At 45.1% G+C, this 20,542-nt stretch overlaps 1 protein-coding gene across 4 annotated transcripts in view; it reads left to right on the top strand.

Moving 5' to 3' along the window:
* Positions 1-5,351: 5,351 nt before the first annotated feature.
* Positions 5,352-20,542, top strand: part of LOC147020467 (galectin-5-like) — a 30,523-nt gene continuing 15,332 nt past the window's right edge. For 3 of the 4 annotated variants that reach the window (XM_085895828.1, XM_085895827.1, XM_085895825.1), the window contains exons 1-4: positions 5,352-5,483; positions 12,647-12,905; positions 13,299-13,361; positions 14,720-14,830. In XM_085895828.1, the coding sequence (XP_085751954.1) occupies positions 14,807-14,830 (24 nt within the window). In that variant the 5' untranslated portion in view covers positions 5,352-5,483; positions 12,647-12,905; positions 13,299-13,361; positions 14,720-14,806. The remainder of the gene's footprint in view (positions 5,484-12,646; positions 12,906-13,298; positions 13,362-14,719; positions 14,831-20,542) is intronic. The other variant, XM_085895826.1, reaches the window with a different exon arrangement.

Genomic DNA, 20,542 nt, shown 5'->3' with positions numbered 1-20,542 from the left:
ACTCTGTGAGCACTGTTGACGTCAAATTGAATGAACAGGATATTAGGTTCACTTGAGTGACCTAGCAGTATTGGCGGCGGAGGTTTCGCACTCTCCCGAGTGCTCCCCCTCGAGTTAACCTCCGCCATCGAAGATGGACGGAGGTTACTGTTTTCACCCCTGTCTGTTTGTTTGTTTGTTTGTGAACAGTATTACGGAAAAACTCCTCGACGGATTTCGACGAAACTTGGTGGAGGGATTAGGTATGGTGCAACGATCATGCCATTACATTTTGGACTTGTTCCAAAGTCCAATATGGCCGCTATGGCGGCCATTTTGAAAAAGTATTTGAATTTTTGTTTTTGCATTTCTACATGTTTTAAGTGATTACCAACCCCCCCGCCCTCCCAAAAAAGAAATTGTTAGAGAAAAAAAACTTCGAAGATTTTGCAACTTTTTTTTCAACAAAATTTCGCTATTTTTTTTTTTTGCATTTCTACATGTTATAAGTGTAAAAAGCCTGGTGTGTTGGCGCAGTGGTTAGGGCAGAGGCTTGGGATCCAAAAGGTCCTGAGTTCAAGCCCCGTTGGGCCACTGAATTAATACACCAGGGGGTTGACTCAGCCTGTCATCCTTCCGAGGTCGGCGAACTGAGTACCAGTGTACTGGGCCGGTGTATACCCTGGTTAAAATAGGTGTACCATATCCCTGTGTCGTAAGAGGCGACCAGGGTTGCGTCAGGAAGGGCATCCGGCGTAAAACATGTGCTAAATCACGATGCGGATCATACGGATGATCCGCTGTGGTGACCCCTAACGGGAGCAGCCGAAAGAAGAAGAAGACATGTTATAAGTGATTTCCAACAAAAAACATGCCAAAATTATAATTGCGGCTGATTTTGGAACTTCAGGTGGATATACCCACGTAAAATCAATTTCTGTCTCAAGGAATCTAGCTATGACGAATGAATTGAGTATGTAAAAGGGAAAGTTGCAAACTATAACTCTGTGAGCACTGTTGGCGTCAAATTGAATGAATAGGATCTCAGGTTCACTTGAGTGACCAAGCAGTATTGGCGGCAGAGGTTTTGCACTCTACCAAGTGCTCCCCCTCTAGTTAATCTCTGCTAATGGCCTGTTTGATTCCCGCAAACGGAATTCAAAAAGCTTGCCTAGTTTCGGAGATAATTTTTTAGGCGATTTCCATTAGCGGAGATATTTTGACGTCATAACTTTTTTTCTAGGAGGAATTTTCAAAATCGGAGATGGTTACTGTCTGTGCATGGTATTTTTACATATATTTGCCAAGTTTCAGGAAGTTTCGATGAAAACTGTAGGCTGTGAAACAAAAAAGTCCACAAGAAGAAGATGAAGAACAACAACGTGAGTAAGACTCCTCCACAAGGATCTAAAAATTATAGTAGTCGGATCCGGATACGGATCCGGATCTTCACCAAACTTAAGCGTTGCTGTCCTTGGCTGGTCACCTAAACACACAAAAAGATTCAGAACGTTTGCTTGAAAACTGTGGCCAAAAATCGTGTGACAAACAGACAGACAGACAAACATGATAGACCAACATACTTGGCAAAAAAATGTTTTCGTCAAGTAACAAACAGACAAGCAGACAGAGAGGGGTGAAAACATAACCTCCTTCACCTTCGGTGGCAGAGGTAATAACGAACTGGTGACGAGTGATCCGACAGAACAGCCTCCATGTTTTGACCTCCCCCGGAAACAGCAGTCTGCACTCAACAGGATTCGTACTCTCCACGCAAAGACATCACACCACCTCCAAAAATGGAATTTCAAAGACAACTCAACATGTGACTATGGTCACCCAGATCAGACTATTCATCACATTGTGAATGAGTGTCACCTATGGAAATTTGATGGATTTGAGGCAATCCATCTAACCACAGACAGTGCTGTGACTTGGCTGTCCAACTTCGACTTAAATCTATCTGTGAACTGTAATTTGTTACATGTAAGATTGTACAGACTGTCTCCATATTAATTTTGGAGTTGGGCCTGGATCTTTTCAGATGCTTCTATTATGAAACAGGTCATGTGCAAGCTCTACACAAGGAAACCAGACACAGGTATGGGGCCATTCAGCCCATCATGCCTGCATCACATTAAGCATTTATTTATTTTTAATAAATTGTTTTTTTGAAGTTTTTGTATACCCCCCACCCCGCCCCCCTCAGGGGAGGAGGCATGGGCTTGGTTAAAAAATCCACACATCAACCACACAACACCCCTTGACGAGACCCCTACCAACAGCATTCCGGACACCATCAATGCTCAAACAACCTAAAAGTCCTGTCAACGTCCCCATACCCCTCCATCTCCATAACTTCCAGGTACCCATAAAATTCTATTTTAAACTTATTTACCGTTTCTGCTGCCATGACCTTTCTAGGGAGACCATTCCATGCATTAACTACTCTGAGTGAAAGTCCCCTGCCTTGCTACCGTCTTAACTCTCCTCTTCTTTACTCGCAGGCTATGGTCCCTGGTCCCTGGTCCCTGGTTCTATCACTGTCTACTCTGTTGAATAATTAATTTCACTTATTTTATCTTAAACATCTCTATCATATCTCCTCGTAATCGCCTCCTTTCTCGTGTATAAAGCCCCGTCTCCTTCAGCCGCTCTTCATAGCAGCATCTAGCTCGGCCCTGAATCAATTTAGTAACCCTGCGCTGAACCCTCTCCATGGCATCCATGTTCTTCCGGAACTGTGGTGACCAGAACTGCACACAATATTCTCAATGTGGCCCTCACTGAATTCCTGTATAACGTTAACACCACCTCTTTTAATTTATATATGACCCCCCTCCGAATACAACCTAAAACCCCATTTGCTTTACCTGTAGCTACCTGGCACTGTGCTGCCTGCTTACCTCCCATATCTATTACCACCCCAAGATCGTTCTCCTGTGTGACACGCTCCAAAATTACCCTTTACTGACATCCTGTAATCTCTATTTTCATTGTTCTTTCCCATCCCCAACACCTTACACTTGCTCAGGTTAAACTGCATCTGCCAATCTTTTGCCCAATCTATACAAGTATCAACACTTTCCTGAATCTGATCACCACCCCCTCTGTTATCCACCTCACCTCCAAGCTTTGTGTCATCTGCAAATTTGGAAAGCTTGCTCTTCACCCCATTATCCAAATCATTGATGTAAATAATGAATAGTAATGGTCCGAGTACTGATCCCTGAGGTACCCCGCTACTTACATCCTCCCACTCACAGCCACTCTTTACTTCCTACTACCAAGCCAAATGGCAATCCAATGAGCTATCTGACCAGCCACTCCACAAGCCCTCACTTTTATGTACAACCTTCGATGTCTTCTTTAAGTCTAGATATACTATGTCCACTGCCATTCCATCATCCACCCAATCAGATACTGACTGCTTCATAGAACTCAAAAAGATTTGTTAAACAGGAACTACCTTTGGTAAACCCATGCTGACTGCCTTTAATTAGTTTGTATTTATTTAAATGGTTCCTCATCCGGTCCTTAATTAATGTCTCCAACACCTTCCCCCACAACTGAAGTCAAACTAACAGTTCTATAATTTCCCAATTCTTCTCTGAATCCTTTCTTAAATCATGGTGTTACATTTGTTACTCTCCTGACTCCAGGGACCTGTCCTGACTCCAGTGAACTATTGAAAATATCCATTAACACCTCGCTTACCTGCTCAGCCACCTCCTTCAGTACTCTCAGGTGAATATTATCCGGACCCGGAGCCTTATCTACTCTTAGACTACCTAGCTGTTCCTTTACTTCCTCCACTCCAACCTGGATCTTCTGCAAAAGCCCTTCGTCACCTCCTCGATAGATACTCTCAGCTATTGGCAATTCTCCTGACTGTTCTGGTGTAAAAGTTGAAGCAAAATACCTGTTTAATAAGCCTGCCATCTCACGTTCATCACTAACTACTCTCCAGGTGCTATTCCTCAATGGGCCCACACTGGTCCTAACCTGCTCTCTTCCCCTGATATACTTAAAGAAAGCCTTGCTATTATGTTCAATATTCTTAGCCATGTCCTTCTCATCCTCTCTTTTGGCTTGTCGAGTTATTTTCTTAACTTGCCTCTGGTTACTCTGATAATGATATAAATCTAACTCCAGTCCTGTTATTTTAAACCTAATTAATGCCTTCTCCTTCTCCTTCTCCTTAATAGCGTTCCTCATCTCACTGCTCAACCACCCTGGTCTCTTTCTGCTTCTACATTTACACCTCATCGGAATGTACTTACTCTTCACTCTCCACATTTGCTCCTTCAATGTTTCCCATTTCTCTGATGCTGATTGTCCTGTCATTAGCTTCTCCCTATCAACATCACCCAACTCTCTGCTCATACCCTCAAGGTTTGCCTTCCTGAATTCTAATGGCCTTACCCTACTATCTCTCTTCTCTTAGTTTCGATGTTCTAGTGTCCATAATTAAAAGCTCCAACTAATTGTTCAGATTATATTGAAAGCAATTAAAGCAACAGCAACATCCTTTTTGTTTTGCCGCAAAGCTTGCTGGGTAGAATCAGCTCACATTCATCAATCCACGAGCCACGCCCCTCAATGCGAGTCAAACGAGCCACGCCCCCATAGTGAGTCACACTAACCACGCCCCCTAGAGGGAGTCAAGCCACGCCCCCAGAGCGTGAGTCGAGCGAGCCACGCCCTCAGAGAAAATGTTCATATTTTCGCCATATTTACAAATATTTAACGCATGGTTTGAGACAGATGAAGCTGTCCAGTTTCGCTGTACTAATGTTCGTGCACACGTCAAATGTTAAATACCCTCTGCAGTCTGTACAGTTACAATCCCTATTCGTGATCCGAGGGAATTGCACGCTCTCAGTCTCATGTAGTTTGTGGGGGGGGGGGGAAATAAGCCCAAACAGGAACGAATTAGGCATTTTAAAACGATATATCAACATTTCTGGATTCTGCACTTAAAGAGAATGCAGCAAATCCCCACAACGCCACACCAAAGATGATCACAACAGTTTATTTTTTTTTCGATCACACCACCTGCTTAAATCGAAATTCTTTAGGTAGTAAAATTTGGAGAAGGAAGTATATATTTATGTGGAGCAAATCAATGAATCCTACCTTGGAACAACAAAATTACTCCGTTGGAGAAATAAATACATGTTATTAATTACACCGACATGGCGTACACACAGTGTATAAACAGCCGTTAAAAAGTTTCCCCGCAAAATCGTCATGAAACGTCCTGTCAATGACCGTACAAACAAAGAATGACAAAATGAAGATATATTTCGCACGAAGAGAACAAATTAAATGAAATAAGAACACTGTACATGAACTTTGGGTGGAGGGGGGAAAAATAATTAAATAATTAAATAATGCTTGTTCGCAACGTTCGCTCGAGGGTTTGACTTGACTGCCGCCCTTTTCCGGCTCAGCTGGTTCCCGTTCAAACACAGCGCTGTGAGGAAACTTCCCAAGCCATGGTAAGCGGGTGACTGATCAGGCGGCGTGTTTCATCGGGTTCAAGGCCATTTGGTGGTTTTATAACTGTGGAGAGTTTTTCTTCTCGAAGAAGACGTCGTTAAAATGATGTTATTAAAAGAAATTAAATGTATATATTATGTGAGGAAATGAAATTTTCACAAGACTATTCGACTTGGTTTTATTTAATTATTGTTTCAGTGCGTCGCGAAATCTGTGGAGAATTGTTGTTGTATTTGTACCACCACGTTTGTACCACCACGTTTGTTCTTTTACCAGAAACTTTGCACGCACCAAAGGGTATTTGACTCATCAGGTGTGGCCTCATCGTGTCAGTATCGTAGTAATCAATCCCTACTACTTCCAGATACTTATGTAACTATACTTTTAAATCGATCCACTGACTCGACTGGCACAACTTTTTTATTTTTTATTTTTCAGGAGACCATTCCTTGCGTTCACCACTGAGGAGCCTGGTGTTGGCTCAGTGGTTAGGGTGGCGGCTTGGGATCCTAGGGTCCTGAGTTCAAGTCCCGTCGGCCGCTGAATTAATACACCAGGGGGTTGACTCAGCCTGTCATCCTTCCGAGGTCGGCAAAATGAGTGCCAGTTCCAGTGTGTGGACTGGTAGAGGGGCACTGCATCAGCGACACAGTCGCGCTTCAAGAAATGATAGCTACCCCGGCAGTTAAGCTGCCATATGACCACCACCACCACTGAGGGAAAGACACTTGCCTATTTTAATATACTAGTGCGTGCCCGTACATGCGTGGCCGTACGTGCAAAAAAAAAGAAAACTTTCAAACCGCGTGCTGGAAACAACAACCACACAGGCAGTTCCTTCACTCTCGGGTGGCCGTACGTGCAAAAAAAAAACAACTTTCAAACAACCACACAGGCCGTTCCTTTACTCTCGTAAATGACAACTGGATTGGGTCATTGTGTTTATAAATGCGCATAAGAAATCGAGAAATTATTAGAATACAGTAATTCATCACGATCCGGAAGTCCGTATGTTGTAACCCGTAATGGGAACGCGCTCTAACTTGGCCATACCTTGGGAACCACTTGTCCGATTAATTTCAAACCTAGAAAAGGCAAACAAACAGATTGCTGGAATTATAGAAGATAGATACTGTGGGTGCAAAACGCCAAGCAACGTGTCCTGTCATTGGGAACTGATGATCTCTTCCCCAACGGCCACGCCTACGCAGCAACGTGTCCTGTCATTGGTAACTAAATGGCGCCTTTCCCCATCGGCCACGCCGACGCAGCAACGTGTCTTGTCATTCGTAACTAAATGGCGCCTTTCCCCATCAGCCACGCCGACGCAGCAACATGTTCTGTCATTGGTAACTAAATGGCGTCTTTCCCCATCGGCCACGCCTACGCCGCAATGTGTCCTGTCATTCGTAACTAAATGGCGCCTTTCCCCATCGGCCACGCCGACGCAGCAACGTGTCTTGTCATTCGTAACTAAATGGTGCCTTTCCCCATCAGCCACGCTGACGCAGCAACATGTCCTGTCATTGGTAACTAAGTGGCGTCTTTCCCCATCAGCCACGCCTACGCAGCAACGTGTCCTGTCATTGGTTTGGTAAATAAATGGCCATAACTTGGGAAGCACTTGTCTGATTAATATCAAACCTTGAAAAGGAACATACTCAGGTCCCCATCAATATACCTGGCAACTTTCAATGAGATCGGAACAGTGGTTGTCGAGAAACAGCAGTCACAGACACAGATATTGCTGGAATTATAGATAGATGTCTGCACCTTGGCCCTGTCCTGATCAACTTTCGCAAAAAGATTTAACTCAAGATTTTTAATTTCACAAGATTTTTAAACGAGATTTTTGAATGTTTTCTGAAAGGAGAATTCTGTTTGCCTCGTAAATATTTCGTCCATTCCACGACACTGGGCTCTCTGGCTTGGGTTCGATTCCCATCCCCACGATAAACGGTCGGATTGGTGCCTCGCATGCTGTTGGTCATGTCGAAGTGCTATATTCCTAAAGCCTGGTGTTGGCTTTACAGTTGAGGTTCTGGCCTAAGATCTCAGGATTCTGAGTTTTGGCCCCTGTCGTGACCGTTAAAATAACACCAGATGGGTTGACTCAGCCTGTCACCCTTCCGAGGTTGGCAAAATAAGTTCCAGCTTCCTGGGAAGAATGTGCCATTTGAGTGTCCCTGCGTCGGAGTGGCGACCCCTCCACCATCCAGTATTGTGCCCTCTAGCCAAGGAAAAACTGCTTCAGAAGCTCCATGCAGCGAAAGACGTGAAAGGACTTCTGCTGCTTCTGCTGCTGCTTCTTCCAAATTGATATGAAACATGATATCCTGTCTGCTAACATAATCTGGTGGCCGTTAATAATCCCACAGGTTCTTTCGAAAAGAGTAGGCTATTGTGTTTGATTCTGGGAGGTCAGTGGTTCAAACCCCGGCTGAGTCGGACTAAAGACTTTATTTTTATTTTTTAAAGATGGAAACGTGCTGCTTCCTTGCTCGAAGGTCAGCATGTAAAAGAATAGATCATGGACGAACAGTGCTGAGAAGGCAATGGCAAACCCCCCAGTATAACCCTTGCCAAGAAACTGCTTCGGCAGGATGAACTGGAACTCTGAAGAAATGACAAATTCCTGCCCTCACCTACAGGGGACACTAAATCGGCAGCACAGGCTCCGGTCTTAAAAATTCCGCAACCACCACCAGATGCTGCACAAGGATGAGTGAACGGCCCATTCTTTCGTTATCACTTATCTAAAATAATCATTGAATGTAGCCATGATTATTTTAAAATAAAGTACATTTCCAAATAATATTGTTGCGGTTCTGCAAAACCGTATGCCTCTAAGGCAATGGCACCCAACATACAGTGATCCTCAGGCAGTTATTTCATTAGTATTGACATAGTTAGTCCTCCCCTCATGTCTAGTGGGTTAATGGGATGAATTTGCATTGCTTGGGACTCATAGTTAGGTCAAATAAATATCTCCTTGATCCGTACTCTGACCTCCACTCTAACCCTTTCTTTTTAGCAAAAGTACACAACAAGCATGCAAGCACACACGCCATTCAACAGACAGTTGTTTAATAAGCACACCGCCATGCCTTCCGTGGCTTGGATCATCCCTGTTGCACACAAGACAGCCTACCCCGGGAATTTGCGCGCATTATTTCATTCAAATCTGCACGCCAATTCCCAACCGGCACCTCACCTTACTCTGCACCTCGCTCACCAAATCTCACACTTTGACCACAAACTCCTCGTGCACACGGGAAAAATACTCCCGCACCTCATCCTACCTCTGGATCACTACAATTCGCCACTATTTTGATGTGCACCGCACGGCGTCGGCCATTGTCCTTGGCGCCACGTGATGCTCGACCACGCAACAGACGCTATGTAGCTCCTCCGCATCTCACCAGGAACGGCCCGGGTGAGCGTCCGGAATTGGTACAGCCCTCATCCAGTCGTCGGACCACAGCCTGAGCATAAGTAATGAGGAAGGGTCGCGGGAAGGGCGATCCGGGAGTTTGGTTCGGGTCCCGGGTGTGCATTTTGGCTCGTGAAGGAGCCCGCTGGTTGGCGAAGAAAGTCCACTACCATCCGACATAGACTCCACAAGGTGCACGTTCGGGGCCAGGGTGCTGGCGCGGGGAGTGTTCCCCCCCCCCCCCCCACGTTAAGTCGGGAGCTCCGAGCTGTGCCGAAGTTGGTAGGCATCTGAGCCAGTTTCTGGTCCCAGAGCCTGGCGGGTCGTGGCTCGGGCCGCTGTGGCCCAATAGAGGAGCAGGATTTGGGCCACAGTGTGTCGTTTTACGGTCCTCGCCCCACCCTTCGCCTGGGGCTTATAAAAGGGGGGATTGTGGAGCTATGGAGAGAGCTTCTTCTTCGAGAACATTATTTGTGTGTGGCTGCTGTCCTTGAGAGCATACAGTGGACTTCCTACCGAGCTGTCGACATGCCGCCACCCCCGTGCAGATGGACTCACCACCAGCCACAGAGGGCGGACCAGTGTGGAGCGCACGTTGTCACTACACATACAGACCCTTGCACGACTAGGCAAGGAATCTTCCTTCTCACCCATCTATTCTCCTCTCTCTCTATACACCCGTCTATCCCGTCTTCTGTGGATGCATAAAGAAGAACGCGTACTGACTCGCAATCCCATTTTCCTCTGGCACGACACCGCACCCCTCACGTCGCATACATCGCACTTCCACACTCCCATACCGTAGACACCAGTATCTTTCCAACTCCTCCTCCCGAAGCGTCCTGGGCCGCGTTGGTCAGCCAACCCCACCAGGTATTTACAGGGCGCTCATCCTCACCTTTCTCTCTCTTTCTTGGCTGTATAACTGTGTGTGTGTGTGTGTGTGTGTGTGTGTGTGTGTGTGTGTGTGTGTGTGTGTGTGTGTGTGTGTGTGTGTGTGTGTGTGTGTGTGTGTGTGTGTGTGTGTGTGTGTGTGTGTGTGTGTGTGGCACTGCGCCTTTCCTCGAGTAAGTATGATTGTACTGTAGAAGATAGTCGGGATAATCCTGCTCTGTGTCCTCTTTTGTTAGCCTTTTGCTGCATCCCACAAATTCCTTGCTTTCCCTGCTGTACATAAAATAAAACCCATTCAATGTGCCACAGACTTTTCCTCACTTGATTGTAAATAAATGTCTTGTATAGAAATGTTCCCAGTTCGTTTTCATGTTTTCTTCGATATATATATATATATATATATATATATATATATATATATATATATATATATATATATATATATATATATATATATATATATATATATATTTTGTATACCTTGTCGAGGCTCATATGAGAGCTAACACACAACGCACAGCAAGGGGGGCGAGGGCATGAGACAAGAGGGGCGGGAGTGGGAAGGACAAAACAGTGGGGAACAGAGACATTAGGAAATCTGTGGAAGGGAGATGGATGCGGCGGGGCACATGGGGAATACAAGATGGATATTACAGAGACTTTCAGGAGGAAAGCAGGGAATTTGAAGGAGGTGGGCTTGGGGTGGATTAATGGGGGTAGAAAACATCGAGGATTTGGATGGGGGATAATAAGAGGTAGTGGTGAACAGCTGTTTTGAAGACATGGGGGAAGAATTGGATTGAATACAGTGAGAGTTTTTATTCCAAAGGCGGGAAAAAAGAGGAATGAAAGAGTGATGGTGAGCAGTGATTTGTGATTTTGGTAGTTTTACCAGAAGGGAGTTGTTGGCGGACCTTGAGCACCCTGCGGAAATGTAGTGGGGACATTTCGCAGACAGAGCTAGGGGGGGGCAGGGGGGGAGGGGCGAGACCCGAGAGGAGATGGAAGAAGATAGAAAGACCACCGACCTGCCTGCGGTGAGAGGCCCAAAGACTCAGCCTCATCGCGGGAGATTCAATGCTCCGAAATGCCTTGGTTTCCACAGCGTGAAGCTGAGAAAGGTGGGAAGCAGGAGCACCAGCCCAGAGGGGAGAGCAGTACTCCATCAGGCTGTGGATGAAAGCTTTGGAAGTGGTCAGGAGCTCAGGTGTGTCGAGGAAGGACTTTGCATGATGAAGGATTCCCAGTTGGTGACTGGCTTTGGAGGCCAGGTTGGAAATTCCATTGGTCCAGCATGGCCTGCACCCTAGTTTTGCCAGGATGTTATTCCCCGCCGATTTGTTTCCGAGCTGGTAGGTGCTTTGGCAGTTACGCTCGGCTGCATCTGTTCTGGTAAGATGATCCGGTTTGAGCAAGTGCGTACCGAGGGCGTGTCCCTCGGTAATTAGATCACGTGACCTTTAGGTAAACGGTATTTATTAGCTGGAGGACCCTCAGTCACGTGGTCGAGTTATTGGCATTCACGGTCGATGAGCGAGCTAATGCAGTCTCCCCAGGTATGTTGATTACAGTTGATCGAAGGATGAACATTCTGCATTAAAATAGATTTTCCTTTGAACTCGCATACTTGTGGATTCACTGACACACAAACTGATTACTTTAGCCTTACCCATCCCTTCAGGAATGGTTGAGGCTAATGACAGACGACGTTGAAATGAATGTTGTTTTCGGAATTGGGGGTAGGGACTAAGGTTCTGAGGTTTGAGACATGTTTAACAAGACTCCACATTAGCCCATGCTCCCAAGGAAAGAAGAACAGTTTCTCGTTTAGGATCCCGATGCCTCTGTTTATTCAATGGCTTCCTGATAATAGAAACACATTGCCCTCGGTGCAATGCTCTAAGTACTGGTTTTCATATTTTTAGAAGTGCTTCACATCTTTGCCATTCCTAAGATTGATTTTGGTACTGTCACTGTTTCATGACCTTTAAATATGTTTTACCTTGCTACAATGTTGTGGTTGGGCTGACAGGATAGCCGAGACGAGACTCTATGCACACTCACCTCTTTCTTGCCTGCGTTTGAATCCTGACCGAGCTATAAACTGTCATCATGGTGTTTCGTCGTCAGGGTTCGGCATCGATCAGTCTGCCATCTGGACGTTAAACTGGCTTTCCGTCTGCAGGCATTCGTTGGTGGACATTAAAGATCCCATGGTGTCCTTCATGAAGAGTTGGCGAGCTATCGCCAGCACTATGGCTAAATTCCAAATTCCTACCCTAACCTATGGGAGCGGAGGTGGGAAATGCATCATGGCAGACACCCTCTTGTTTTTTTTCTGACAGCAATGCATTGATGATAATGTGCTGATCATAATGATGGGGAATGTTGTAGTTCTCCATGTGATATTTTAATAAATGGTATGCATTTGTGCTCTGACAATAAATATGTCTCTGCCGCTTGACCTCCTCAACATGAAGATAATACGGATTATAATGATGATTTTGAAATGATGAGTAAATTGCAAAATGGCAACAACGCAGTTGCATAATGAACTTGAGATTTTATGTGAGAGCAAAGTTTCAGAGAGGTACGACGTACCGACCATCACGTGGCCTTTACCTTTGACGTATTGTATACCTGAGCCTTATCAGTGGGGTGGAAAATAAAAAGGTGTATAAGGGCGTGGACAGTCGAGGATCAAATAGGCAATATAGTCTAATGCAGAAAGATAACCAGATGATGGAACCAAATATGTCCTAATAAATCCTCCAAAACATGGTTTAAAAGCCTTTGTTGATGCTAAAATGTTTGTTTTATCTCTTGTCATTGCAGGATGTAAGTACAACTTTTTGTTGGAATGATTCCAGCGATGGATTGGATGAAATGCGAGTTCTTTGACCTCTGACGTCAATATGTTCTTCAAATACAAATATGAACATTGATGCTCGGTAGTGTATTGCATTACATTTCTAGAGAGTAGGATGCTCGTGAAAAGAAACTGGTTGGTGAAGATTGTACAAACGTTGCATCAATGGCATGAGGAACTTCCTGTGGGGGGATTTCAGGTTACATCAGACCATGAAATACTGAGGTAGAATTTGTAGTTTGAATCCATGCCTTCCACTTTATTTTGGTTTATATTTCTTTCCAAGTTTGTTTTCTGTAAGTCTATATCTTTTCTTTTTCTTCTACTTCTTCTGCTTATACTTTTTCCTCTTCAAGGTTTTTATTTTGCTTTCCTTCTGCTTTGACTTTTACTTGTAACAGTACGTACTTCAAGTTTTTTTTTTTTTCTTTTTTGTTTTTTTTTTCTTTGGCTTTGGCTTCTACTTTTTCTTCTTTTACTTTGACTTATTTTTCTTCGATTCTTTTCTTCTCTATTGAGTGTGCTATATAAGGCTAGTTATCTGCACAATTGTGTGTTGGTTTTCTTTTTCCCGGTGCATCGAGCAATGTGTGCACATCTCTGTCTGTGTCATTGCAGTTTGACGTGAGTGAGAGCACATGGGAAGAACCACGGACTTGTACAGATGCTGAGATTTATCACGTGATGCACTGGCACACTATTGATATGTTTCAATATTGTCCAAATAGTGTGCCAAAGAAATAACACATGATTGTATCCAAATAATTTTGCTTTTTGATCTGTAATTTCCAATAACATCAGCAACATTTTGTGATTATAATGATAATAGTCTGGTTTATGAAGTTGCATTATGTTGTTGCAAGAAAATCAGTCAAGTGCTCATTCATCCTCCATTATAGTTCTGGTGAGAGAAAAACAATAATGGGAGGAAATTGTGGGGGTGTGGGGGGGATAAAATAATACACAAAAACATGGGGAGGGAAGTGCTGGGGGCTTGGGTTGTGGGGTGGGTGAGGTTACAAGGGGGTATCGGCCAAGACGGGTGTGGAGGGGGAAGAGGAATGGAGTAAGCAGGTAGATGACTTCTTTGTTCACACAACAAAGTTCCATAACCTGGAGAATCACTTTTCTGAGGTGTCCAAGCTTTGAGCAGAGCTGACTGTTTCTACATCCTCATGGATTATGAGCGATGTGATTGTGTAACTATGTATGCATAAGGAGTCACGGCAGGTGCATTCCCATTGTCTGCATGGAGTTCCTCATGTCCTTGACTTTAGCGCTCTTCTGCTGTTATCCTTCATTTGCTTGGATACAATTTTTCAGCTTTTAGTTTTTATCCCGACAGAATGATGCACATCCTTGGATAATATAGGATGCTGAAATGTGACAACATTTTGTCGTCCCCTGGCTAGATGTTAGTTTAGGCTGCATATTCTCCTTGACCCAAAGCGCCAGGAACTCTTCAATATCGAAAGAACATCGAGATAGGGCCTTTACTGCATCTGCCATCTAATGTTCCTCATAATTTCCGAGGGCCGGGAGTGTAATCGCATGAATCGACCAACAAACTATCCTGCCGAACGGAATGACCTGGGAAAGCATCTCGCACGAATACTTCGTTGGCCTGGTTGAATGTGGGGTTTTCTCATGGAAAACGGGGGTTTGTGGGGGGAAGGTGGCATTTCAGATCTTTCTGCACAGGAACAGTTTTGGTCTGAACAATGCACAAGTCACTTACTACTTAAGGACAGAGTTAAAATTTCCTTACAAAGGAAAGAAAATTGTGCACATTGCTTTATCCAGTGAATTTTCACAGTGTGTAAAATTGTAAAAACTGCAGATGCACAGCAGCTTGAGATTATGAATTGATGTAAAATGCTTTACCTTGAACAAGTGATGTGATTATATTTTTGGGTCAAGAGTTGTGTTTGAAGACACCTTGATGAAACATGTTGCACGAGCAGACAATAGTCCAATTTATTTATTTGTACTTTTGAGTTGTTTGTTTAAAAAAAAAATTTTTGTAATGATCTTCACAGCTCTCACAAGCCTTGGATGATGATGATAAAAAAGCAGGATCATTCGCACCGGTGAACCAGAACCCATTTGGTTTTCCTGTGCAGCACATGGGTCCAAGGCCTCAAATGATGGTGTGTGTTGTTTTTGTTCCTGAAAATTATCTTTATTCAATCAGTAGCTGATGTGAAATTTCCATGCTTTTGTTTTTATTGTATGACAAGCAAATACCACCCATCGCTTTGCTGATGGGAATACTAAGAGAGGCAGCAGACAGAGGGAGAGGGAAGGGGGGATAGGAGTGGAGAGCGAGGAAGGGGAGGAAGAGCAACGTCGTCAGGGGTGGGAGAGAAGGGGAGTGGGAAGGGAAGGCAGCATCCCAGGGCAAAATTGCTTTCAATCGTTGAATGTGAAAGCAAATTTGTTGCTTTTGCAGACGTTGGTTTCTTTGAATAGGCATTTTCAACTGTCAAATCGGTACAGTACTTTCTCTGGTGCTTGGTTTTCAAGTGTTTAGCATATTGGATGTATTACAGTGATGAGCAAGATCTGTTGAACGAAATGAGCATGCAACTTTCGGACTGACTTCTTCAACCTTCTCAAAATAGTTCCAAACTGTGCTTCTGGACCTTTTGAATGACATGTTGTCAACACTATCAGTCGATGTATTGCCTACCCTTCCATCAGCGAAGCAATCCATATGCTTTACTGGCCAACGGGTTCTTCCCGACATCTTTTTTTTTTTTTAGCCGCGTCGCGTTTCGAACGCTGGCTCTAAGAGAGCTCCACATTGTTCTTCTTGTTCTTATTCTTCTGGTGAATACAAAACCTTTAGGACGCGGCTCTTGGACACATTTGTCCTTGTTTTTCTTTGTTCCTTTCACATTTCTTTCTAATTTTTAATTTTATTTTTATAATTCTCTTTATTCAGTCTAATTCTTGCTTTTTCTTCTTTCATTGGAATTCGCTAGATATCCGTTATTGTCAGGTTTTCTGTGTGTGTGTGTGTGTGTGTGTGTGTGTGTGTGTGTGTGTGTGTGTGTGTGTGTGTGTGTGTGTGTGTGTGTGTGTGTGTGTGTGTGTGTGTCTGCAACGCGAGGCTCCACAGCACAAACCAGCAAACCGATTTCGATGAAACTTGGCGAACAGTTGCCATATGGGCTGGGAGTGTGCGCGTTTGAGTTTCGTTGCGAAGCAACCACCCATTGCTATGCAGCGGCCGAAAAACCGCGTTTTAAGAACCCAAATGGTAACTGACGTAGTGTGGCTTCTATGATAGGTCGAGCGACCGGACCAACTCCTGCCTATTCCTTGCATCCCCATCCAGTTATCGCGACAGCATAACGTTCCTCTATCTCTCATAGTTTCCGAATGGCAGCCCTCCGAACGTGGAAAGGTGGTGAACCAGGGAATATGTTAAGTGACCTTAACCTCGGAAACCGTCGACGGCGGAACGTTCAAATTCGGTGTTTGGACAGAGTTTAATAACTACTACAAAATTGACCCGCAGCATTTTTCCAGATTCGATCACCAAGGGTGTCGGGGCTGAAATACGCAAAATTTGAAAAAATACTTTTTCTTGACCTACGTTCACTATTTTCAATACTTGTGCTCGTACTAATAATAATACTTTGATGTCATTATATTTCAGTTTATACATTGTAATTTCATTATATTTTAGTTTGACGATTCAATGAATTTTGACATGTTATCTGAACATCAACTGCATCTCCAATTCAACTCCTCTTGAGGCAATATTGGGATTCGCTAGATATCCCTTATAAATTAATATCATCAAGGCGAAACGGTTAGACGTAAACGAAAGCGTCTTGGTATGGTGATAGAACATGGTTGGTAGAACATTTTTTGTCATTTACACTTTCCTCCATCTCCACTCTGAGGAGTGCCAGTTGGCAAAATACGCAATAGGAAAAATCTTGCCAGGCAGAGGAACAATTGTATGTGAACCAATACGTCTTGGCAATGCATCTTCGGCGGTGGATCGGTCAGAATGAAAAGCATCGTATCCAGCGCTTCGATCCTAGCGGATCCCTCGTCGCCTACCGGCTTGTCTCTCTATTCCTCTCTTTCTTTATCTATCCCTCTAAGAAGAAGTGAATTGATGCAGAAAATTTTCTGTAAGGCTCACTTGGCTGTGCTTGGATGGGTTTGGGGGTTGTGGAGTAGCGGCCAAAACCTATCCAGTTTCCGCCTGATGACTCCATCTTTGCTCTTTACTTCTTCGGGTTCCTTCTTGGTCTTCCATTTCATTACTATTAATTTAAAAGGAACACTCCGTTGGGGTGTGTTTAGTTGGCATTGACTTGCTTTTGCTGCTATATTGCAAACAGAATGCCCCAGGGGCATGTTCCTTTTTTCAATTAATACATTACCAGGTTACTTGTGACCGGAACATGTCCAAAAGGGATGACCTCCCCCCCCCCCACCACTCCTGCCCCCAAAAGGTTATTTCCTGGAAGTAGGAATTACTCGGAATCGATGTCAATTCTGGTTCACTCTTCGATTCCTTTTGATTCCATGGTTGGAATGGAGTACTATACTTTGGAAATGATCCGCCCACCCCTATTAAGCACTCCAACAAAACAGTTGATAAGGAACGGCTGGCTTGGCAAGCGATTCGCGATCGGTTATACTTTATAGCAAGCGCCTCCCAGAGACTCCTGGACTGTCAAACAATGTCCAAATTGGACAAATGAACACTTGTTTTTAGCAGTCACTGGACGACCCATGATCCCGTTGGGTTCCTGTTGTGACAGCGGTTGATTAAAAAAAGAAAAAAATAAGATAGCTCCATCGAACTATACCACTGAGGTTGCTTGCATGATCAAGTGATCCCGAAGAGTACTTGACTGAATCGGGATTGATTTTTGAATAATTTTTGTCGTTGCCCGATTTGAACGAAACTTGATGTTTGCACGTCAATGTGAAGAAAAAAAAAAAAACGAAGAAAAGAAAGTTGAAGAAATTATTGTGTGTAATCTTCGAAACACAATTTTATTTATTAATGAACATGGAAGTCTTCTTCTTCTTTCAGCTGCTCCCATTAGGGGTCGCCACAGTGGATCATCCGTATGATCCGCATAGTGATTTGGCACATGTTTTACGCCGGATGCCCTTCCTGATGCAACCCTGGTCGCCTCTTACGACACTGATATGGTACACTTATTTTAACCGGGGTATACACCGGCCCAGTACACTGGTACTCATTTCGCCAACCTCGGAAGGATGACAGGCTGAGTCAACCCCCTGGTGTATTAATCCAGTGGCCCAATGGGGCTTGAACTCAGGACCTTTTGGATCCCAAGCCGCTGCCCTAACCACTGCACCAACACCAGGCTTATTAATGAACATGGAAGTATTGGATCAAAATGGTGATGTTTATTTTATGCTTAAAAACAAATCGTTCTTTGTCTATGCTAAATGTTTGAGATTTTAAAATAAATCATTTCAAGAATTAAAAAACAAGATAGCTCCAGTGAACTATACCGCTGAGGTTTGTTGCATTGATCAAGTTCTCCCGAAGAGTACTTGACTGAATCGGGATTGATTTTTTGAATAATTTTTTCGTTGCCCAATTTGAACGAAACTTGATACTGCATACCGCAAGCAAGTGGTTTGTAAGGTGGGCCAAAATTTTTTGCGCTATCGTGTACCGTTTTGTCTATTTCGGGAACATGCATACATACATATTGTTGCGGTTCTCGGAACCGTATGCATCCAACAGATAGGTGTCCCAAGACAGTTGTTCCATTATTATGTGTGTAGATAGGCCCCTTCCTTTTGTTTAGCGGGACAACAAGAGAGTGCGTTGCAATGATCTAATAGCTAGGGTTGCTTCAATCATTTTTTTTTCCTTCATTTCATCCCCACTCTTCTTCTTTTCTGATTATTCCTGAGGTAAATCAGCCACGTGTGCCTTGAAGGTCAGCGCGTGCGGCGCCGCGGTGAGGGATCCGCTGCCAAGAGATTCTCGTTCCCGGGCGAGCCCTAAACCCGGCGTGTGCGGCGAGTGATGTGCGCTTGCCAATGCGGGATTGTCGACTCGAGCTTCAGAAGGTCTGGGGAGAATTGCCGATTGCATTAGAAAGGCATGCAAATAAATACCTCTTAAGAGGCTGCACGAATGGTGTTTTTCACGGTGCGGGAAACACGGCCAGCACGACGCCCATGCTGCACTAAACACGTACAGAGGCAAATAAAGCCGACCACGCCATGTTGGGCAGGATACGACTGCGGGTAAAAGCGGCTTGTTCTTTTTTAACCTCAATACCCGACGCATGTTGGTGTTCGCCCCGCGCACATGCTCGCGGAGTCGTGCGTAATGGCGGAACCGCGCGCACTATATGGAATGTGCTCGAAAGCAGACACTTACGCCGCTCGTGAAACGTGCATGGATTTATCCATGGCAATGTACCTTCGCTCCTTGCTGGCAGCGGTGGATTCTCCATGGATGGTGAACGTCTTCTCGTCTCTGCGGCCAGCGAGGCTGCGATCGAGCCAGGGAATGTACAGTGCAGGCCACGTTAGCACGCGCGGAACAAACGCATTGATCGGCGCTGGTCGGACGCCCGAGCGGGTGTGCGGGACCTTCAATCGCTCACCCGGGGTTTTTGCAGGATCATTTTGCAGGCGTGCCAATTTCGGTGTGGGCGATTCATGTCATCTCGTGGATTTGGAGTGCAATATTGCCGCTGTTTAAGGCGGTTTCCAGCCCAAGCTGGCGGGCCACGTGAGGGGTCGGGGCCAATCGAAGCGCCCGATTCGGGTGATGACGTGTGGATTCGGCATGGCCCTCCCCCCGAGCTGCGGGCCCTATAAAGGTCCCTCTTGCCGAGTCGGTCTGTTTCCTGCTCCTCGACTCTACCTCCTCGTCTCCGCCCACACCACGTCGACCCCACCCGCTTACCTGATCCCACCCACTGCTCCACCCTCACCCTCTGAACTCTGCCCCTTCTCCACTCAAGCTCCTCCTTCACGAGCACAGTCTCCACACGTGCGGCTTGGGCCAGAGGCAACGCGCCCACTGTCGGGTACCGCACCCCAGAGCAAGCCCCCCCGAAACGTATTGGTGGCACATCGTGCTATCGGGCGCACAGGTACCGAGATCATTGCCTCAACCCCCCCCCCCTCCCGCCTGGTTGCAAAACTCCCTCTTCGTGTGTGTGTGTGTGTGTGTGTGTGTGTGTGTGTGTGTGTGTGTGTGTGTGTGTGTGTGTGTGTGTGTGTGTGTGTGTGTGTGTGTGTGTGTGTGTGTGTGTGTGTGTGCGTGCGTGCGTGCGTGCGTGCGTGCGTGCGTGCTGGCGCCTGTCTGCTTAAGTAAGACTGTCGAAGATTGTTATCATTGTTATTTTGTTATTATTTCCGTGTTAAGTCTGTTCTTTCTATCACTGCACAACACACCCCAATGAATCTTCACTGTGCCACATGGCTTTCCTCGCCTGCTTGTCAATAAATTATTATTATTAGGAATGTTCCCTGCTTGTTTTTGTCTTTTCGTCCATTGATTTAGCTGGGACTTTGTTCCCAACGATCCGTTCCTTTTAGCTGATACGTCGTTGGCAGTGTCGCTCGGCTGCATCCGATCCGGAAGAGTGATCCGGTTTGCACAAGGCGTACCGAGGGCGTGTTTCCCCAGTAATTAAATCGCGTGATTAATTAGGTAACCCGATTAATCCATAGACGGGAGGACCCTAGGTCATGCGGTTGAGTTATTGGTGTCCACGGTGTCGTTTTCGTTTCGTTTTCCACGATATTGGTGTCGTTTTCCTCCCTTTCCCCTCCCTCCTCCTCTCAATCCCACCTCCTTAATACCCCCCCTCCCCCTT

The sequence above is a fragment of the Eptatretus burgeri genome, chromosome 9 (assembly GCF_056783735.1).
Source record: "Eptatretus burgeri isolate ZD-2024b chromosome 9, Ebu_testis_v1, whole genome shotgun sequence".
Classification (NCBI taxonomy): domain Eukaryota; kingdom Metazoa; phylum Chordata; class Myxini; order Myxiniformes; family Myxinidae; genus Eptatretus; species Eptatretus burgeri.
The sequence above is the reverse complement of the archived record's forward strand: the minus strand, read 5'-3'. Positions and strand labels throughout refer to the sequence as shown.